The sequence below is a fragment of the Cibotium barometz genome, chromosome 7 (assembly GCF_041138505.1).
Source record: "Cibotium barometz isolate CiBa-2024 chromosome 7, ASM4113850v1, whole genome shotgun sequence".
Taxonomy (NCBI): domain Eukaryota; kingdom Viridiplantae; phylum Streptophyta; class Polypodiopsida; order Cyatheales; family Cibotiaceae; genus Cibotium; species Cibotium barometz.
In genome coordinates this window covers 28924868-28948402 of record NC_141052.1, presented here as the reverse complement: position 1 = coordinate 28948402, position 23535 = coordinate 28924868, and the positions used below count along the sequence as shown (strand labels likewise).

At 47.2% G+C, this 23535-nt stretch overlaps 1 protein-coding gene across 8 annotated transcripts in view; it reads left to right on the top strand.

The window, feature by feature from the left end:
* The window catches only part of LOC147636860 (transcription regulator NOT2/NOT3/NOT5 family protein), a 70161-nt gene that overhangs the window by 35619 nt on the left and 11007 nt on the right, over positions 1-23535 (top strand). For all 8 annotated transcript variants that reach the window (XM_086800435.1, XM_086800432.1, XM_086800434.1 and 5 more), the window contains exons 9-10: positions 16673-17368; positions 17531-17686. In XM_086800435.1, the coding sequence (XP_086656561.1) occupies positions 16673-17368; positions 17531-17686 (852 nt within the window). The remainder of the gene's footprint in view (positions 1-16672; positions 17369-17530; positions 17687-23535) is intronic.

The following is a 23535-nucleotide window of genomic DNA, read 5'->3' as shown; positions in this document are numbered from 1 at the left end:
CTCTGGCTATCAGTGAGAATGGTGGTGGGTGTCTGCTGACACTCACGAAGATCAGCCAATAATCTCCTCAACCATACACAATCTACTGTAGCTGTGAAGACTACCCTGTACTCAGCCTCACAAGTAGATGTGGCAACAGTGGGTTGCTTTTTACTCAACCAAGATATGCATGAACTGCCAAGAAAAAAACAATTCCCATTGGTTGATTGCCTGGTATCATAATCACCAGCCCAATTTGAATCACTGTATGCATAAAGCTAGAAGTCATCTCCTGTCTACTTTTATACACCAGGGCCTTTGTTGTGGGTGTGCCCGCTCTTATGAGGTGTTTTATCATTTTTCCTCACTCCCCGTATTTTTTCCCTATTTTTTCCCACTTTTTAGTGGTGTGGAGGGATGCCAGAAGTTGGCAGAAGACTCTGGTGGCTGGCCGACTGCCCATTCTGCAGTCTTGTGGTTGGCCGACTGCCCAGACATCAGTCGTGGTGTATTTTACTGCTGGCCGACTGGATGTATGCAGTCGTGGGCTTCATTTATTGCTGGCCGACTGCTCATGCAGTCGTGGAGGGCCACCAGTGCTGGCCGACTGCTCACATGGGGCATATAAATAGGCCCCATGCCCCCACCACTTCCTCATTGTGTTTTCTGCGGGATCTTGTGTATATAGAGGAGTTTACACACCTATCTCTCTGTGTTTCTTGTGCTGTTTATTTTCTGCATTCTACTTGCTCTTGTCTACCCAAGTTTGGTTATCATTTCCACTGCATACTCTGACATGGTATCAGAGCCCGAGGCTCGTGATAGATCTTGGGAGTTTTTCTGAGCAAGAGGGGGAGCGTTAGGTTGCTGATTGGTGGACTGTTTTGGACTGTTTGGGAAGAGAAGGTGCAAGAGAAACGCGGGCTAAAGGTGCTGGACAGCCACTTGCAGGTTCTACAGATTTTTTTTCCCACCCACCCACCCTTTCAGTTTCCTCCCCGCGATGGCAGATTTACTAGAGATGGTTGAGAAGCACATGAAGATTCCGACTCTCCCCACGTTCCCAGTGGATCGTCAGTTGGACGGGTCCAATTACGGCATCTGGAAGGTCATGATGGAGTCTGTGCTGGAGTCATATGACCTTGCTGATTTCATCATCATTGGGGTTCCATGGCCAGAAGTAGAGGAAGGGGAGTTACTGTCGACGAGGAAGGACCGAGAGGCACAGGCACACATGTGGGATCGTGTCAACGACAGGGTCCGGTCATTTATTTTCCTCAACTGCACACCACAAGTGATCAATCATGTAAAGCACATGACGCTGGCGAGAGGCAGATGGGAGCACTTGGCTTCACTTTATAACAGGGTATCACCCATGAAACGGATCTCCTTGGAAGTGCAGATGCGGGTTATGAACCCTGCAAAGTCCTCGATAATGCGGGAACCCGGGAATGGATTCTTGACAGTGGTGCTTACAGGCACATGACTCCATCCCGTGACTTCTTTCTGGATCTAAAACGGCAGTCAGGTCGCATCTTTATTGGCGACAACTCCACTATTCCGATACATAGTGAGGGCCGGATGGAGATTATTCCCGACGGCAAGGGGGGCAAGCATGCTTCCTGTGTTCTTTGTCCCTGCTCTGGGTTTTCATCTTCTGTTAGTGCATGAAGTATGCAAGACTGGCTTTCGGGTGGAATTTGAGGAGCATTCAGTTGCTCTACGGGACCGTGAGACTGGCCAGGTTGTTTGGGAAGGCGGTGTGGAGAATGGTATCTACAAGCTCTCCGCACTCTCCTCGTTGACAGGTTCTCAGGTCGGAGATTTGTGGCACTTTCGTTTTGCCCACTTAAATGTGGATGCATTGAGGCGAGCTTTCCGAGACCAGATGGTGGTGGGCTTGTCAGATGTTGGTAGTAGGCAAGGGCGTTGCAGTTCTTGCATACGTGGTAAGCAGCACAGGGAATCCTTTCCGAAGCAGGCTTCCAGGCGGGCTTCGAAACCATTGGAGTTGATTCACACTGACTTGTGTGGACCTCAGCAGACACCATCTTTGGGAGGATCTCTCTACTTTATGCTGCTTGTTGATGATTGTACCAGATTCACGTGGGTCTACTTTCTTTCCCAGAAGGACCAAGCTTTTGCACGGTTCAAGGATTGGCACGTGATGGTGGAGAAAGAGTCTGGATTTTAGGTCAAGACTCTCAGGGCTGATAAAGGAGCTGAATTCTCCTCGACTGTATTTCTCAGATTTTGTGCAGACCATGGCATCAAAAGGGAACTGGCCAATACTGGATCGCCTTCGGAGAATGGAGTTGTCGAACGCAAGAACAGGACTGTGGTGGAGATGGCGAGGACCATGCTGGAGCATCGTGATCTTCCTCGTCCACTTTGGGGAGAGGCTGTGGCAACGGCTGTCCATACCCTCAACCGATCTCCAACGACTTCAGTACCCCATATGACTCCATTTGAGGCATACTTTGGCAGGAAACCTCATGTCTCGCACTTCCGTGTCTTTGGGAGTGACACGTATGTACATATTCCGAAGAAATAGAGGGGGAAGCTGGACTCCAATTCCTGCAAGCTTGTATTTGTGGGGTATAACTCTCTTTCCAAGGGATACAGGTTGTATGATCTAGACAGGAACGAGATTGTTGTCAGCAGGGATGTGGTCTTTGACGAGCATGTTCCAGTTTCCACTGTCGAGGAGCCGCCACTTCTTGGAGATCCAGAGGAGTCTAATGATGATTCCCAGATCATTATTCCAGTTGATCCACCTCAGGCAACACAGGAGGTTGAGCCCGCAGCTGGAGTAGAGCCCCCGCGAACACAGGATGCTCCACGATCTGTTCGAGTACCTAGGTGGTTGTTAGACACCCTTCGGGAGTCAGGTGTCATGGAGCTGCCCTCCGAGTGGAGAGGACGGCCCTCGAAGATCACATGCTTGGAGTTAGAAGATTGATTCCTTCTTTATTCGGACTGGATTTCAGAGATCGGTTGCAGATCCAAACTTGTATCTCTTTCGGGAACGCGGCTTGGTCACACTTATCATCCTTTATGTGGATGATCTCATTCTCACTGGCGGTCATGTGGAGCACATTAGAGTGACGAAGGCTGCCTTGTCACAAAGGAGTTTGAGATGACCGACTTAGGCTTACTCCACTTCTTTTTGGGATTGGAGATCTGGCTGACCCAGAGGGGGGTTTTTCGTCTCTCAGCAGCGGTATGTTCATGAGTTGCTTGAGGCCTTTGGGATGTAGAACTGCAAGCCTATTACTTCGCCGATGGACCCAAACACAAAGTTAACAGTTACTGATCCTTGTGAGCCAGTTGATGCCTCGCAGTACTGGAAGTTGGTTGGTTCATTGATCTGGTTGCTGAACACCAGATTGGACTTGAGCTTCTCCGTGGGGCTGTTGAGCTCTTTTATGCAGACGCCATTGAAGACTCATTGGGACGCAGGATTGCGGATGTTGGGGTATCTGCAGAGTTCGAAGGATCTGGGACTCTTTTTACACAGGAGGGGATGGAGTCAGGCTCCAAGGTTGGAAGATCCAGACACGAGGAGATCTACTTCAGGATATAGTTTTACCCTCGGCTTAGGAACAGTTTCTTGGAGCAGCAAGAGGCAACCAACTATTGCCCTTTCTTCGACAGAGGCAAAGTACCGGGCTGCTTGTGGTGCTGCTTGTGAGCTTGTATGGTTGCGGAGGTTGCTAGGCGAGATTGGGTTTCCACAGAAGGAGCCCACGGTCATCCACCAGTGCGATAACCAGAGTTGTATAGCTATTGCTCGGAACCCGGTCTTCCATGCCCGGACCAAGCATATAGAGATACAGTATCACTTTGTACGTGAGAAGATCTTGGCTGGTGACATCTTGCTACTTTATTGTTCGACGGAGGACAATGCGGCGGACCTCTTCATGAAGTCTCTACCTCAGGCTACGCTCAGGCGGCACTCCAGCTTTCTTGGGTTGGTTTCACAGCCAGGAGCTGAGAGGGGGTGTTAGAAGTCATCTCCTATCTACTTTTATACACCAGGGCCTTTGTTGTGGGTGTGCCCGCCCTTATGAGGTGTTTTATCATTTTTCCTCACTCCCCGTATTTTTTCCCTATTTTTCCCTATTTTTTCCCATTTTTGAGTGGTGTGGAGAGATTCCAGAAGTTGGCAGAAGACTCTCGTGGCTGGCCGACTGCCCATTCTGCAGTCTTGTGGCTGGCCGACTGCCCAGACATCAGTCGTGGTGTATTTTACTTCTGGCCGACTGGATGTGTGCAGTTGTGGGCTTCATTTATTGCTGGCCGACTGCTCATGCAGTTGAGGAGGGCTGGCCGATTGCTCACATGGGGCATATAAATAGGCCCCATGTCCCCACCACTTCCTCATTCAGTTTTCTGTGGGATCTTGTGTATAGAGAAGAGTTTACACACCTATCTCTTTGTGTTTCTTGTGCTGTCTATTTTCTGCATTCTACTTGCTCTTGTCTACCCAAGTTTGGTTATCATTTCCGCTGCATATTCTGTGCCCCCCCGGGATAGAACAAACCAAGATCAGGGTACCCTGAAGATAACGAAAAATGCGTTTGACAGCTTGCCAATGCTTTATGCTTGGGCTATGCATGAATTTTCTCAACAAAGACACCCCAAAAGATATGTTTGGCCTCGTGTTACACGAGTAAATGAGACATCCCACTGCCTGGCTGTAAATGCCGGCCTCAAAAGGCTCTCCAATATCATGCATAGTAAGCCGTACACCTGGTTCTACTGGAGTAGAAATGGGCTTACATTCATCCACGTGAAATCTTTTTAGCAAACTTTTTAGGTGCTTAGTTTGCTGCATAACAATGCCATCATCTGTATGCATAAACTATATGCCGAGATAGTAGTGTAAAGGCCCCAAATCTGACATATCAAATTCAGCTTTCAAATCAGCTTTGAAATCTGAATTTTGTGCTTTGCTAGTACCTGTATTGAGCATGTCATCTACATACAAGATGACTATGAGAATATCGGCACTGGTTTTCTTCACATACAATGCGCTTTCAGCTGGACTATTCAAATAACCTTGGTTGGTTAGATGAGCATGTATTTTATCATACCAAGCTCTTCGAGCTTGCTTTAACCCATACAATGCTTTGTGTAACCTGCATACTTTATGTTCCTCACCAAGAACTACAAAACCAATGGGCTGATTTACATATACTTTCTTCTGTAAATCCCCATTTAAGAATGCAGTTTTGATGTCCAATTGATGCACTTTCCATCCTTTATGTGCAGCCAATGCAATCACTGATCTTATTGTGGTCATTCTTGAAGTAGGAGCAAAAGTCTCCTCATAATCTATTCCCTTTTTCTGGAAGTAGCCTTTAGCCACAAGTCTTGCTTTGTACCTGTCAATAGTACCAATTAGACTTTCTTTTGACTTTGTACACCCACTTTGTTCCAATGACATGCTTGCCTTTAGGCAATTCCACAAGATCCCAAGTATTGTTCTTCATGATAGAAGAGATTTCAGCTTGCATAGCTTGCACCCAATGCTCATTCTCATGTGCTTCTTCATAAGAAGAAGGCTCTTCTGAATCAAAGAGACCACCCATGGCTAATGCAGACTCCCCACGATGTATATTCAATGCATGGCTGGAACTAGCCCTTGTTCTACCTCTGAGTGGAGCTGCAAGTTTGCTTTCTTGCAAAGTTTTCAGCAACCATCTTGGCACTGACTTGGCTGTGTCTATGGCTGTTTGCTCTTCCCTGACAAGATCTTCCACTTCTTCCATAGAAGGGGGCTGAATGGCTAGCTGTTCCACATGTTCTACATGAGGATTTTCTTGTGGAGGGGCTGGCTGATCTGAATCCCCCCTAATTGCAATGGGTAATAGTCCATCAAACATGTCCTGTATGCCTGTATCATTACTTTTATACAAGCTGTACATGGGCTGTTTTGAATTTTCGGCAAATACCACATCTCTACTGACAAAAATCCTTCGTGTTGTTGGATTATAAAGACGGTATCCCTTGCTCTCATTGTTGTAGCCCACAGAAATGCATTTCATTGCTTTGTCATCTAGCTTTGTTCGGAGTTGTTTTGGCACATGTGCATATGCTAAACACCCAAATGTACGCATATAATCCACTGTTGGCTTTTGGCTATACCAAGCCTCAAATGGTGTTATGGTTTTCAAAGCTTTTGTTGGACACCTGTTCATCAACACATGAGTTGCACACATTATAGCTTCCATCCAAAAATTGTGAGGCAACTTTTGTGCTTTCACCATGCATCTTGCCATCTCCATGAGAGATCTATTTTTCCTTTTAGCTACATCATTCTGTTGTGGCGTATAAGGCACATTACATTGGTGATTGCTACTCTATTCGGTGCTTGAGAGACAAAGTTGCTGCAAGCGTGTCACACATATTTTCAGCCATTGCTACAAAGTGTCGAAAGCATGCAAACACCTCTGCTTTCGCTTTCAAAGGGTAAACCCAAGCAAACCTGGAGTAGTCATCAATGAATGTGACGAAGTAAAGATGCCCCCGTATGGATGGTGTCCGCATTGGACCACATACATCACTATGTATGAGCTGTAATTTACTTTCAGCTCTAACAGCTCCATCTTTGGGGAATGGTTTTCGTTGCATCTTTCCCAAAATACATGTCACGTGCATGCCACGTGGACATGCTTCTTCGGATCTGGACAGGCAGTAGGACAGAGTCAGACACCTTTTTAGGGCTGAGTGGGACCAAGAGGGCTGTAGCCAGTGACCAGCAACAGTGGATGAGAAGGCGTGGACCAGGCGGCAGCCTCACAAGGCTGTGAAGGGCAGCGTGGAGCTTTCATTAGTGCAGCCAACAGCAGCCCGACAGGAGGAAAATGCTAGGATTGTGCTGGTCGGCAGCATTAAATGGTGGTCGGCCAGATTTGGTCGAGTCGGTTAGAGTTGGTCCAATCGGGCAGATGTATAAGGGCCTATATAAAGAGGGCCAGATCTTTTAGTTATTCATTCAAGTTCCCACTTGGGACTTGGGTCATTAGGTAGAAGTGCAAGTACCTTTTCAAGGGAAGCTCAACTTCCATCATGGCATTGTAACAGACAAGTATATAAATAAGATTTTGAGTAGGTTAGGTAACTGCTTTCTCTCTTGTGTTTTTATCCAGGTCTTTGTGCATCAAGCATCCAGTGGGAGTGTTGTGTTTCCGTTGAGTAATGATCTGGCCAGAGAAGCTTCTGCATGTGTCATTGGTATCAGAGTGCCAGCACTCAGCAAGATTTACAGTGCTCCAAGAGCAGTCCCAAGAGAAGGTGCACAATCCGAGGCAAGGAACACAGCTAAGGGTAGATCTCCAAGGAGGATGGTTGGTGTTCAGCAAAGCCATAGGGAAAAGGCAGTCCGTGGGTGGATGCCAGAGGGCATACTGGTGAGCCCATAGGAATACTGGTTCCAAGGGATGGTAGTCATCCTAGGGTGGAGCAAAGATGCCATTGATCAGCCTCAGGGAAGGACACCAAGACCCCGTGTTCAAGGGACAGGGCATGAAGGCAGGGGGACTTGATGGATCAGGATGCAAGTTCTTCAAGCGGAGCAATCGCGGAGGATAGCAATGTTTTCCAAATCAAGTCAAGTTGCCAGACGTCCAAGGATGATAGTGAGGAGACACGGCAAGGAATGAGGGATGATGACAGTCATCCAAAGAGGCAGGTTGGATCCTCGTCATCAAGTTTAGCAGGGGGGATGTCACGTGCATGCCACGTGGACATGCTTCTTCGGATCTGGACAGGCAGTAGGACAGAGTCAGACACCTTTTTAGGGCTGAGTGGGACCAAGAGGGCTGTAGCCAATGACCAGCAACAGTGGATGAGAAGGCGTGGACCAGGTGGCAGCCTCACAAGGCTGTGAAGGGCAGCGTGGAGCTTTCATTAGTGCAGCCAGCAGTCGGGTAGGCAGCCAGCAGCAGCCCGATAGGAGGAAAATGCCAGGATTGTGCTGGTCGGCAGCATTAAATGTTGGTCGGCCAGAGTTGGTCCAGTCGGGCAGATTTATAAGGGCCTATATAAAGAGGGCCAGATCTTTTAGTTATTCATTCAAGTTCCCACTTGGAACTTGGGTCATTAGGTAGAAGTGCAAGTACCTTTTCAAGGGAAGCTCAACTTCCATCATGGCATTGTAATAGACAAGTATATAAATAAGATTTTGAGTAGGTTAGGTAACTGCTTTCTCTCTTGCATTTTTATCCAGTTCTTTGTGCATCAAGCATCCAATGGGAGTGTTGTGTTTCCATTGAGTAATGATCTGGTCACAGAAGCTTCCGCATGTGTCAATACACCCCTCACATACATGTCTTGGTGGAGACTCAAGAGGTGGCATATTATCAACCATATGATGCTTCTGCAAAAGCATCGAACTCCGAAAATTTACATGCCCAAAACGAGCATGCCATAGCTCTGCATCATGCATAGCAGGAGTGTGGGCATCCACTGTATTTGCATCATAAGTACGCTTGTCATAGCTGTCCAGCTTACACAAGCCTTTGTATCGTGTTCTAGAAGTGACTATTTCATAACCCTTTGATGATGGAGAGCAGATTTTTCTTTATGCCTGGAACATACAGTACATTTTTCATACATATATTGGCACCATTGGCTGCAATAAGTATGACATTGCCAATTCCCTTTACTGGATATGTGGTATGATCTGCACATGATACAGTGCGGCCATTTGAAGCATAAACCAAGTGCTGAAATACATCTTTGCATGAAGTGATGTGGCTCGAGGCACCACTATCAAAATACCATGATACATCTTGTCTGTCAGATGCAATGCAAGAGATATTATTGTCTGAAGCACTTGCTGTGTCACTAGTGCATGTGACCAAAAAAATGTACTCTTCTTGAATTACATTAGCTGATTGTTGTGCTTTGTCATCAGAAGAGTCTTCTATTGCATTGCCTGCTTCTTTCCTTTTCTCTTTTGCAATCCGCTTCCTACATTCACTGATGTAGTGTCCAGGCTTATGGCAGTAGTGACATTTGCCCTTCTTTTTGGGCTTGTTTGCATCCCCTTTGTCAGACTTTTCACCACCAGAAGAGGGCTGTCCATGACCAGCCTTGCTAGACTCTTGTCCCCCATGCTTAAAGCTCTTTGCTTTACCCTTATCCTTGGCTGTAAATGCCTTGTCTCCACCACGGTTGCTCGATAAGTTTGCTCTTGTTTGCTCTTCTTGCAAGAGTAAACCCACCAGCTCTTCAAAAGTGACGGGATCACCACCTCCTCTCATAGAGAGGTTGAGAGAGGTGTGTGAGCCCAAGTAGGAAGGTGGTAAAGAATGAAGAGTGTTGGTGACCAGCTGTCTGTCTGGGATAACCTCATCAATGTTGAGCAATTGTTCTTGCAAATCTTTCACTTGATCTGCCATGGAATCATCCTCATCCATAGAAAGAAGATCCAATTGCCTCTTCAAGTAGGCAACTCTTGCCTCGTTGCGTACCTGATACATTGCTTCCAATGTGTCCCATGCAAGCTTTGATGTTTTGCAAGAACGAATGTGTGGAATAATAGTCCTTTTCACTGAAAGGGCTATCAATGACATGGCCTGTGCATCCCTAGAGTCCCATCTCTTCTGCTCTTGTGTGGGAGCAGGTTCTACTTCAGGAGCTCTTTGAGCACCTCCCCTTTGAGGCGTGGCTGGCTGTATGGTAAGTGGGCGTGTGTCATCACCACACACGATGCCCCAAAGCCCTTTGGCTACCAGCAAATTACGGATCATGAAACTCCAGAGGGAGTATTTAGATCCATCCAACTTGTCCTCCTGGGTGAGCACACCAAATACATTTGTAGCATTTTGAGCCATGTCAACAAAATATACCTGCAAGCAAACCAAGCACCAATGTGCATTGCCAGGCAACCAAATGTCCTGTGCAAATGTTTGTCTGCAAACTGAAGCAAGTGTAAACCTGCACCAAATTGTCCAATTACACACAATGTGTATACATATGCGACAAATCACAGCTGTAATGCCCAATTACATGCTCCAATCTGAAATTGCTTCAATGTGTAGTTAATTGCCCAATTTTGACAAAAGCCCTAAATTGCTGCAAGCAGGGAGGCTTACTCTGCTGATTTTGAGGTTAATTTGAAAAACCCCCAAAATTTAAGCATAGCAGCGTGTTCAATTTGTCCAATTTGTCATCAAATTGAGGAATCCCCCAAATTATCCGAACTCTGTACCACCTGCAATTTTCCAATTTTCCTGGCAAAGGGGAATTTTGGGAAACCCCCAAAAGTTGCTGAACCTGTAGTAGAATGTTTGCAAATTTTTTTTAAAATCTCTGAAATAAAAGTACCTTATATGACTAGGGGCTAGGAATCTGAAGCAGGCCACGTGGCGGGGGTTAGATGGCAAGTACGGGTACAGGTGAGCAAGCACCGAGGGCGATGACAGGCTGTAGACCGGCGGCGAGGAATGGACCTGCAGGTACATGTGTCGGGCTGGAGCAGTGCACTGGATCGGAACGTAGGCGTGGCTTGAGCTGTATGAGCTCGACGAGGGAGTGGAGCTGTAGGTATGCGCGTTTGGAACCACAAGCATGACCGGAACCGTGCAGACGGGGTGGCCGGAGCAGGGCACGACGGAAGGCGACGAAGGTGCACCCAGAGCGGCGCAACCACTGGGCGAGGAGGCGGCGCAGGTCCCCGCACTACCTCCGCTGGGACCAAGAGGCAGAAAGGGACGATGGCGGAGGTCTGCACAGTAGCGCCGCTGAAGAGGCTGGGGGGAACAGGCGGCGGCGCTTCATGCACTAGTGCCGCCGGCGGGGTTGGGCGAAAGAAGCGGACGGAACGAGCGACGGACGGACGGATTGTCGTCGACGGAATTTCGTAGGCGACGGACAGACGGACTGCGTTGACGGAATTCCGCAGGGAACTGCAGAGACTAAAATTCCAGGAAGCTGAGAACCTCCAGAGCTCTGATACCAATTGTTGGTGTTGGACTCACACTCACACACACAAACGTGCACATTAGGGTTAGGTGCAGGATGGAGAAGCTCACACAGAAATGAGAGAGAGAGAGAGCCAAAAGTGTGGTAGCCACAAAATGCAAGTCAACCCTTGCATGTGTGTCACATCCATATAATATAGAAGTACAAAATATTATATGTAGAGTGTCCTTTCACACTTGATATTCAAGGGGAAAAACCACATGGAAAAAAGTGGCCTTGGTTAAGCCCTGTTCACACATAGCACTACCATAAGTGAGCATATGCCTACAGACAGCTTGCCGTCTTTGCTTCTCTCTCATGGCAATCTCTTGTGCAAACTGTTCACGATCTTGAGCAAAGAGTATGGACTCTTCCTCAATGCTATCAAGAGTGTAAAAATTAAATGCATAAGTTAATAGCATACTTAAAACCATGGTCCATGATCCATGGACCGTGTGTTAATAGCAAATCTGTAAAATGATATGAATGTAAGTAGTAAGTACTAAGAGCACATATTTATTACGTGGCTTGTTTCTCGGGAGCAAATACTGTATCCAAGTAGGAAGTCTAGCCTCGAACCAACTTGCGGTCATGCCAATGGCTTGGATCCTTGTATAAAGGACGAAGCATGTATGAAATAATGTGGATTGGTTTATGAAACCAATTCCATCTTTAGTTCCAAATTCGAGAGAGGTGAGAAACCCTGCACATGCAAAGTATACTCATGGTCACGAGACCTAAATGGCCATTACTTACGGGACTTAAAACTTTTAAGAGTCATGATTGCATACCTCTCAATTGATAGAACTCTACATGCGGTCATGCATTGCCCAAGCCGTTGCATGTAGTGGTATAGCAAGCTCATGGTGCATCCTTCATGGTCAAGGAGTCGCAAGATGAAATAAAGTGGCGCGACAACTTGCTTGATGCCATCCGCCTCCTCCCAAAAGTCATTACTTAAAATATGAGTAGTGATCATTTGAGCTTGAGGCTTACGGCTTCCAGCCCAGATACGCCACTCTTCGCTACAAACTAGATGATGAAGAGTCTTTGCTTAAATTTTGAACCATTGAGAGAAGATAGGATGCTTGGAAGTTCCAAATGATGTGCCACATACCTTTGAAGCACAAGAAAAAGATAATCAAAGCGAGTCTTTGCCGGCTTCATGAGATCATAGTGACAAATGCCTCTGAAGAGTACCAAAGCTTGAGGCTTGCAGGTGATGAACTTGATGATGCGCAAGGCCTTCTCTAACACTGGCTCCACCCATGGACGCTTTGCAACATCCTCCATCATCAAATCAAGAGAGTGGGAGGCACAAGGAGTTCATACAATGGTGGGATAATCATGCTCTACAAGCTCTCCCATCTTTGCACAATTTGATCCATTGTCGGTGATGACTTGGACCACATGTTGTGAGCCAACCTCCTCAATAGCTTGTTGAATGTGCCTATATATCCACTCACCTGTGATACGCAAACCGGGGGCCGAGGCATCAACATCACACACTAATGTTGTGCTGGCACAAGAAGAGACCAAGACATTGATCATGTGTTGTCGCCTTTGGAGTGCATGATAAACGAAGTGTCAAAAGGCACAAGGAGTCATGAGCAACGGTCCACGGCCCACAAGTAATGTAAATGCACGTTGCAATGTTTGTGCAGTGCGCATGATGTATGCTACTATGCTGTAACACAAATTACAATGCATAAGAAGATCAAAGAAAAAAAAGAGAAAATTGGAGGCTTACTATATCACTCCATCCATCGGAAACGATAGAGCATCCATACTGTTGCCAACACACCCTCAATCCCGCAACTCATTTTTTATTTGGTTGACTTGATTTGTCAAGTGTGTAGTCGTTGAAGACTCAGAGTTGACGGAATTTAGGCCGGAAGCTCTCGTCGCGGCCGCGACAACTAATGCAGTATAAAACTTATGGTATGCGGGCACACGAGCAATGTTGAAGGGAAGATGACATTGATAGAAGAATTGATGCTCGTCGATTTGTGCCTCTTGCTTTAGCATTGGGGCATACCGTGATGCAAGAGTGCTTTGATTACCATGCGAGGATTGTCTACCCCTCTTTTTTTTGAAGACTTGAAAGGGCCCTTTGCTTGAGGGCATAGGGAGTGTGTCATGAGTCTCATCTTTGGGAAGGTTTGATAAAGACTCACCCATATGAGGAGAATCTGCCATAGCCGCATGGGAGGGTGCCCCATCCATAGTGGTAGAGTGTGAAGGTGTACCAGTACCTCTTGATGCACTTTGTGATTGTGAGCTCACACGACCAACATTAGATGTGCTTGGTGGTTGTGAGCTTGGGGCCGATGGTTGCTTGCCTCCTCTTTGAATTTGCTTTGCAGCTTCTACACACTTCTCAATCCGCTCTCGAGGTAGTGGAGGGCGCATGAGTGGGTGCACTTCTTGAAATTTTTCCACTGAACCACCATGAGCAAGAAAAACAGCCTCACTCACATGACAACATCCATGTGACCCTCCCAAGTGAAATGAGCTCGTGTACGGGTGCTACTACCACGCGCAAGACATCTCCACAATACATGCACACTACACATTTTGTGCTGGAGGTCCCGTGCTCGTGGATGAATATGGTGTCATCCCACACATTCTGGGTATGGTCATTTCTATTCCAGCGAGGCATTGTGGAATTTGAGGCTAGAACATAGATTTATGGGATTAAAGGAGAAATTTGGAAAGGAGAGGAAGTGGAAGAAAAGAGGGAGGAGAAGAAAAGGGGAAGAAGTGGAACATGTGTGTGGATCCTCAATCGGGGCACGAGGGCGAGGCTCTCTCATCCTGTGCCATGCAGTGGCTGCATCTCTGCTCATGAGTAGGTGGTATATATCAGTACTGTGCCTCCTCATATGCACGCCTCTTACGGCGTGCGAGGAGAGAGAGAGAGAGAGAGAAAGAAAGAAAGAAAGAAAGATATATTAACGTCTGCAAAAGGCCAAAATTGGCCTATGAGACAAACAAGTAGTACAATGATGTTCCTCCAGTCATCAAGAGGAAAATGTGGAGTAAGAATAAAATGTACAAGCATGACAACACGACCATAGGGGACTCAATGGTGGTGTACAAACGAGAGGGTGTGGATGGAGTACTAGGGCTACTAATGCATCTCTATATGCTGAAGGGGTGATACAAGTATGATATGTTATCTACTCCTAACTCCATCCAGTCCCATAGTCTGGGTACAATATGTCATACATCCGATCTGAGGATGCCGTAAATGTCTGGAACATGCGTCCTGGATTAGAGCGAAAATGTGCCAGCTGCTCCTGGACCTCCTGCTGGTGTCGAGACCGGATGGCCGCGATCTCTCTGTGGTGTAGCCGTGGTGTCTGGGGAGTTATGTTGCTGCCTTGGGGGCCTGAGGAAGGGTGGGTGAGATTAGGCAGACGGACAGGGAGATGGGCAGGGTGTGCAAGAGAGAGAGAGAGAGGGGCTGCAGGGGGCGAATGCAGGCGAACAGAGGAGATGACGAACAGGTGCGATGGAGAGAGAGAGAGAGAGAGAGAGAGAGAGAGTATTTCTGGCAGCGCAAGCACAGCAGCGCAGTACAGCAGGGATGCGCAGTGTAAGCAGGGCAGCTCGGGCGGGGTGGGTACGAAGGGCAGCGCCAGGCGCAGCACAGTGAGGGTTCGCAGACCACCAGCCCGTAGTGTGAGACCACCAGCGCGCAGCGAGAGAGCAAAGATGTCACGCCATGGACAGCGTGAGCAGCTAGAGGGTGATCAGAGGGAGAGAGATTAATGTCTACAAAAGACCCAAAGGGTCTATGAGACCGAGAGAGAGAGAGAGAGAGAGAGAGAGAGAGAGAGAGAGAGAGAGAGAGAGAGAAAGAGAGAGAGAGAGAGAATTATATGAACGTCTTCAAAAGACCACTAGGGTCTATGAGACCAAAAATATGTAACAAAGTATCCATGGGTTACAATGATCCTGGTAAATAAGCTAAATAAAAAAGAACCGAGAGAGAGAGAGAGAGAGAGAGAGAGAGAGAGAATTATATGAACGTCTTCAAAAGACCACTAGGGTCTATGAGACCAAAAATATGTTACAAAGTATCCATGGGTTACAATGATCCTGGTAAATAAGCGAGAGGGTGTTGAGACCACCAGCGCACAGCGCGAGCAGCGAGAGAGCAAAGACGTCACGCCATGGACAGCGTGAGCAGCTAGAGGGTGATCAGAGGGAGAGAGATTAATGTCTACAAAAGACCCAAAGGGTCTATGAGACCGAGAGAGAGAGAGAGAGAGAGAGAGAGAGAGAGAGAGAATTATATGAACGTCTTCAAAAGACCACTAGGGACTATGAGACCAAAAATATGTTACAAAATATCCATGGGTTACAATGATCCTGGTAAATAAGCTAAATAAAAAAGAACCTAAATCTAACAGCAAGATCTGCTGCATACCAGTAAGTAGTGGCTAACTAAGGTATGGCCCGTACAATTAGAGAGATTGAGGTCATGGGGTGGTGGCATCCTGGAGAGTGGAGACCCAACCTCCTCAACACCTCAATATCATCTCTCGTGGAGAGAGAGAGAGAGAGAGAGAGAGAGAGAGAGAGAGAGAGAGAGAGAGCAAGTTCTATTAACGTCTACAAAAGACCAAACGGTCTATGAGACCAAAAGTGTTACAATGTGTCCATGAAGTGACAAAATCATGGAAAAAAACATGATTAAAAAAAACGGAGCTAGAGCTGAGAGAGGGAAAAAAAAACAGCCCTGTGTAAGTGCCATTGATACAATGCTACAATGATATGATGTGAGGGCATCCACGTCTACTGCCAAGGGGCACTACTGTATCTCTGGAGGATCTCTTGGATCTGAAGCTGTGGGGTGGAGCATCTCCTTGGCATCCATCTGGGTCACGGCTATCTCGTGGTCGTCAGCGAGGGCCTCTATCCTGGGTTGGATGAAAGAAACTTGTGATTGTGCGCTGTGAGGTATCTAGGGTCGGCCTCTGTGCCTTTTTTGCATAGCTGCTCTCTGTGGCGGCAGAGCTCAATCAGGTAGAGTCCTAGGCATCGTTGGTCTGGGAAATAATTGACCGGAGACGGTGGCCGAAATCCCTCCCTGAAGAGGCAATGAAACCTCCGTGGTATCTCATAGTAACACCGGGGGCGTCTGCAAAGATAGTGGGGGACCACCTAGTTATCGTGGCATACCGAACTTTAACATGCCCCTCTCGGCTGGTCGCCTAGATGACACTAGTGCCAGTTGAGCGAGGCTGCCTCTGCCCAACGTATAGATGTGGTATATGAAGGTCAGTGTCTGGAAGAGGGCATCAACTATTAAGGGGGCTGCTCGAAACCCTGCAAGAATAATGGAGTGGGGCAGTGAAGGCTTACTCCGAATCATCGGTGAAAACATCATGACATGCAATCTCTCTATCCTTGAACCTCCCCGAGGTCTGGTCCCAAAGAGAAAAAGAAAGAAAGAAAGAAAGAAAGATATATTAAGCGTCTACTAAAAGACCCAATGGGCCTATGAGACCAAAGTGATACAGTAATGTCCATGGCATATCTCATCATGGAATGGAAAATAAAACAGAAAGAAAACATAAATATAGCTCTCACACTGGGATGATACAAAACTGTCCATGGAAACTCATCATGGAATACTAAGAACAAAGTGAGAGAGAGAGAGAGAGAGAGAGAGATTTTATTCATGCCTTTTCTGTCTTTGCAGGGGTCAAAAGATTTGATTCCAGTACCTCAGGCTCTTGATGATGGTAGCTCACAACAAAGTGGTGTTGAGAGTGGGGCTAAAACACCACCCCTGCAAACACAGCAAGATCTGTCAGTGGGAGGTTCAGTCAGTGGGTCTGGAGTGAATTCAACAGTCTCACTAATAAATGGGGCCCTTGGTAGCCCAGCTACGTTAGCATCTGTCAGGGTCACTAAAAGTAATAACCCATCAGTTCCCTCATCTCCTGTGGGTTTTTCAAGCACAGTAAATGAAGAAGAAGGAGGGAGCTTTTTGGGACGCAGTGTCAGTCTCTCAAGAGGTGCAGGAAGAATTACTTTGCCAATTACTGTTAATTCTGGGCAGTCTTCACCGCTTGTTTCTGTAGGAATGACTACAAGTGCCACTGTTGGTATTCCTGCCAGTGGTCATGGTGTTGGGTCCTCAGTTCCCGATTTGAGCAAAAGAACTTCATTGGCAGCTGAAGAAAGGCTAAGTACCGGAGGTTTGACACAACAGCTCACTTCACCGTCAAGCGCTCAAAACAGAGTGTTTTTGCAGCCATCCTCTAAACTTGCAGATGCTGTAACTGACACAGGATCTTCAACTGAAGGGGGAATAATTGGAAGCAGGTTGTTCACCTCACCTGGAGGTCAATGGAGATCCCCTTCGGCACTCTCATTTCAATCACCAGAACCAGTAAGATACTTTCATCATGTGTGTGTGTGTGTCACCTTTACATGTGTCTTGCATCAGCGGAAGCACTTATGTGAGAATCTGATAGATTAGGCATCAAGTATATAGTGCAATCAAATCATTCATTTTCTCATGACCATTTTGCTTTTGCTTGTGCTTTTCTAGGGCCAATTTATAGCAAGGACAGAAATAGCTCCAGATCAAAAGCAGAAATTTTTGCAACGTTTGCAGCAAGTGTCTCAACAACAGCAGCATAATAGTTCCCTTTTGGCAAATGCCCAACAAATATCCCACATTTCAAATACAAGCCAGAAGCAACAGGTAATAGCATTGTGTGCTATAAACAATAGATGCATGCATATGTGCTTGAATAGGCCTTACATACAGATTTGCACACTTTCAACTCAGCACTTACCTTCTTATTTTGTTCTATTTTTTGCTAAACTGCGACTCCTTTTAGAAGGCCACTATACTGAACACCCCTTCTTATGTTATTTTAATATGAATGTAGGAGTCTCCATGTATAACTCTAGTGGCATGGCCAATTGAACCTAATATGGCACAGCCTTATTATATAATGGATGCTGCCCTCTCCTGATCCTCTTTGGTCTTATGTGTCCAGTGTTTTGCTCAAGTTGGAAGACCCCAAGCGTCTATGAGACCAAAAGTAATACAATGGTACCATATATATACTGAGCCATTGAAAACTGAAAGAAAAAGCAAAATGAAAACATTTGACAGTACATGTTATCAGTAGATGATCCGGTGTAGAGTGAGATATGTTGTGATCAGCTAATGACGATACCCGCCTCGGCCATAACCGATTTGATGGTGGAGTGACTGTCATGCCTCTGTGATGGGAGTGTGTCATGTTGGCGGGAGAACCTCACGAATCTGTCTCTGTGTGGTGGAGGGACCTGATACTCCGGGTCGGGGATGTCTGGCTCGCAGAATGGATTGAGCTCTCGCTAAGAACTCCTTTGGGGCGTGGAGATGGAGCATGGGTACAGGTGGTGGGCTCTGATGTCGTAGTAGAGGAACTGTTGTGGGTAGTGGATTCCGATGTGGATGTGTGTACCACAAAGAAATCTGTGATGGCGGGCCTGTCTCTTAGCATGCTTCCTCAACACTACGTCCCTGTGTTGTCTGAGCTCCATCAAGTACATGCCCAAGCACCTCTGATCCTCAAAATGTATCACCCATGTGAGTGGTCCGAATCCCTCTTGGAAGAGGCAATGGAATCTCCCCTGTATCTCGTAGTAAGCCGGGCAACTGAACATATAATGGGTCTCATCCTCTACTACTCCTGTGGTGCATATGGTGCATGTCCTCTCCTCATGTGGGATATTCTCGTCTCTGCTAGTCTTTACTCTGAGGCGGTGGGAGGATACCTTGAGTTGGCTGATGGTGATACGCATAGCATGTGACATGTGTATCTATATGTATCCGGGGATCTCAAAGAATCCATCCTTGGAGAGCCTCAGGAAGTGATCTCTGTAGAACTCACACTTCTTACCAATCTCTGATGGAGACACCCAGGTGTATGTGTAGCCCGAGTAGACCTGACCGGATGACCCGTTTGATCTCCTGTCGTGAGAGATCAAGGTAGGGGGAGTCCAGGCTATACTGAAATGGGGGGAGACAGTCCATCTGTATCCCATGTGCATGAAACCACTCGACTACCTCAACGTAGTATATCAACATCTTCAAAAGACCCCAAGGGACTATGAGACCATGAGTGTAACAATGATATCATGGGTATACTTAGCCATGGAAAAAGTAAGCGAAAGAAAATGAAAAACAACTATCACTAGTCTATATACATGTGATATCAGCATATGACCCTATGCATGAGATTATAGATAAACTAGCCATGATCAATTAATGGTAATGCCCGCCTCAACCAATACCGATCTGATGGCTAAGAGAATATCCAGCCTCTTTGATGGAAGCATGTCATGGCGCCGAAGAGTCCCTTGGATCCGTATAAATCGTGTGGAGGGTTGTGATGCTCTGGGTCAGGGGCGTCGCCTGAAAATAGATCCAGCTTTGTCATTGAGGACCCCTACGGGGCGTGAGGCTGGGCCGCTTAGTGCAGGTGGTGGGCTCTGATGTGGATGCATGTAGACTAAAGAAATCTATGATGGCCTTTTGAGAAGTATCATGTTGGGTCAGACTCTCGGTATGCTTTGTCAATACTACATCTCTGTGTTGCATACTCTGCATATCCGGGATCCTCATGTGAGGTATCATCAAGCTTTGCTAGTTTCGACTCTCAGGGGATGAGAGGATACCCTGAGGAGCTGGCCAATCACGATATGCATGGCATGTGACGTGTGTATCTGTAAGTATCTTGGCGTCTCCTTGTCAAACTGGGGTTTTGTGCCAAGCTCTGGAGAAGGAGACACCCATGTCCGGTATATGTGAAGTCCTAGTAGATCCAACCGGATAATGTGGTTAATCTGTTGCCATAAGAGGTCCAAGAATGGAGAGTCTATACTGAAAAGGGGGAAGACGATCCATCTGGAGGCCGTGCGCATCAAACCACTCAACTACCTCGGAGTATCATGCTGGCAAGGATAATGACAGTGATGGTGCTCATGAGGAGGGGGGTAGTCCAGCCAGCCTAACCCCTGCTTCCCCTCCCTCTCTTGATATAACTGCAAGAAGAGTCCAGCCTCGGGAGGCGATCCCTGTCAAGTCTATATACATGCAGGACATAAGTAATGGAATGAAAGAGGGCAACTATGACCGGTGGAGCCAGCTCAAATTTTGTTAGAACAACCTTATGTGGCACCAATGACTTATTTCTGATGATGCATGATAACATCATCACCTGTAGCCTGTCTGTGCTCTTCTAGGTAGCCTTACCTAGCCCTGGTTCCCCAAAAAATGCATGTACCAAAGTGTCAAAAAGCCAACACTTGGTATGAGGCTCTTGAAAACATTGTTTCTCTTAAACGGCAGTCAGGTCGCATTTTCATTGGCGACAATTCCACCATACCGATACACAGTGAGGGCTGGATGGAGATTATCCCCGATGGTAGAGGGGGTAAGCATTCCTCTCGTGTTCTCTATGTCCCCACACTTGGTTTTCATCTGTTGTTAGTGCATGAGGTGTGCAAGACTGGCTTCCGGGTGGAGTTTGAGGAGCATTCTGTTGCTCTACGGGACCGCGAGAGTGGCCAGGTTGTTTGGGAAGGCGGCGTGGAGGATGGTATATACAAACTCTCGACACTCGCCACAAGTCACCAACCTAAGAACCTGTCAAAGAGGAGAGTGTGGAGAGTTTGTATATACCACTTGAATGTGGAAGGCGGCGTGGAGAATGGTATATACAAACTCTCCGCACGTGCCACAAGTCACCAACCTGAGAACCTGTCAAAGAGGAGAGTGCGGAGAGTTTGACAGGTTCTCAGGTTGGTGACTTGTGGCACTTTCGGTTTGGCCACTTGAATGTGGATGCGCTGAGGCAAGCTTTCCGGGACCAGATGGTGGTTGTCTTGCCAGATGTTGACAGCAGGCACGGACGCTACAGTTCTTGCATTCGTGGTAAGCAGCACAAGGAATCTTTTCCGAAGCAGGCTTCCAGGTGGGCTTCGAAACCACTGGAGTTGGTACACATTGACTTGTGTGGACCCATGCAGACATCATCCTTGGGAGGTTCTTTGTACTTTATGTTGTTGCTTGATGATTGTTCCAGATTTACATGGGTTTATTTCCTTTAATAGAATGACCAAGCTTTTGCTCAGTTCAAGGAGTGACATGTAATGGTGGAGAAAGAGTCTAGCTTGCAGGTGAAGACTCTTCGGGTTGACAAAGGAGGTCAATTTTCTTCCAATGCTTTCGTGAGATTTTGTGCGGAACATGGCATCAAGAGGGAGCTGGCCAATACAGGTTTGTTGTTAGAGAATGGAGTAGTTGAACGTAAGAATAGGACTGTGGTGGAGATGGCGAGGACGATGCTGAAGCATCATGATCTTCCTCGTTATTTTGGGAAGAGGCTGTGGTTACAGCTGTCCATATCCTCAACCGGTCTCTGACGACTTTAGTACCGAACATGACGCCCTTTGAGGCATATTTTGGCAGGAAACCTAATGTCTCCCATTTTCGTGTGTTTGGGAGCGATGCATATGTTCACATTCCGAAGAAGCAGAGGGGGAAGCTCGAATCAAAGTTCCAAAAGCTTGTCGTTGTGGGATATAACTCTCTTTCCAAGGGATACATGTTATATGATCCAGAGAGGAGCGAGGTTGTTGTCAGCAGGGATGTGGTTTTTGATGAGGATGTTCCGGTTTCCACTGTTGATGAGCTGCCACTTCTTGGAGACCCAGAGGATTCTGATGATGATTCCCAGTCGATTGTTCCAGTTGGACAACCCCAGTCAGTTCAGGAGGTTGAGCCCCCGCAGTTGGAGATGGAGGCTCCGCGTTCTGTTCGAGTACCCAGGTGGTTGGTGGACACCCTTCGGGAGTCGGGTGTCTTGGAGCTTCCCTCCGAATGGACCATAGAGGACGGACCTCGAAGATCACATAGAGTCCGTGATAAAAGTCATTCAGCAGAGCTTGTACAGGTCAACTATGCTTTGATGTCTCGTATCATGCGGGACAAAGAGCCCACTTCGGTTAAGAAGCCCTTGCACAGGATACTTGGAGGAAAGCCATGTAGGAGGAACTAGATGCCATTGAGAAGAATAACACTTGGGAGTTGGTATCAAGGCTGTCGAAACGGTCTGTCATTGGTGTCAAGTGGGTCTTTAAGACCAAGTATACGTCAGATGGGTCGGTGGACAAACACAAAGCCAGACTTGTGGCTAAGGGTCATGCTCAGCGGCCTGGCATCGACTATGAGGATACCTTTGCACCGACAACGAGGATGACCACGATTCGGACTGTTCTTGCATTTGCTTCTTCTCAGCGGTGGCCCGTATATCAGATGGATGTTAAATCTGCGTTCCTTAATGGTGACCTGCATGAGGAGGTGTATGTTGAGCAGCCTCCAAGCTTTGAGGTTCCAGGATCAAAGGGGATGGTTTACAGGTTACGGAAGGCCTTGTATGGTCTTAAACAGGCTCCCAAGGCTTGGAATCAGAAGATTGATTCCTTCTTTCTATGGGCTGGATTTCTGAGAGCGGTTGCAGATCCCAACCTATATCTCTTCCGGGAACGCGGCATGGTCATGTTAATCATCCTTTATCTGGATGACCTCTCAGCGGCGGTCATGTGGAGCACATTGCAGTGATGAAGGCTGCCTTGTCAAAGGAGTTTGAGATGACCGACTTACGCTTACTCCACTTCTTCTTGGGATTGGAGATCTGGCAGACCCAGAGGGGGTTCTTTGTCTCTCAGCAGCGGTATGTTCATGAGTTGCTTGAGGCCGTTGGGATGGAGAATTGCAAGCCTATCATGTCGCTGATGGACCCGAACACAAATCTTACAGTGAATGATCCTTGTGAGCCCGTTGATGCCTCTCTATACTGGAAGGTGGTTGGTTCATTGATTTGGTTGCTGAACACCAGATTGGACTTGAGCTTTTCTGTGGGGCTATTGAGCTCATTCATGCAGACGTCGTTGAAGTCGAATTGGGACGCAAGATTGCGGATCTTGCGGTATCTACAGGGTACGAAGGATCTTGGATTCTTTTACACATGATTGAGATTGATGGATGGAGTCAGACTCCAAGGTTGGAGTGACTCAGATCCAGACACGAGGAGATCCACATCAGGCTACAGTTTTTCCCTCGGCTCAGGAGCGGTTTCATGGAGCAGTAAGAGGTAGCCAACTATTGCCTTGTCATCGACAGAGGCGGAGTACGGGGCTGCTTGTGGTGTTGCTTGCGAGGTTGTGTGGCTGCGGAGGTTGCTTGGTGAGATTGGGTTTCCACAGAAGGAGCCCACGGTCATCCATTGCGATAACCAGAGCTGTATAGCTATTGCTCAGAACCCGGTCTTCCATGCCCGGACCACGCACATAGAGATACAATAGCACTTTGTTCGTGAGAAGATCTTGGCTGGTGACATCTTGCTTCTTTATTGTTCGACGGAGGACAATGCGGCGGACCTCTTCACGAAGTCTCTACCTCAAGCTATGCTCCGGCGGCACTCCAGCTCACTGGGGTTGGTTCCACATCTAGGAGCTGAGAGGGGGTGTTAACAGTCATCTACTGTCAGT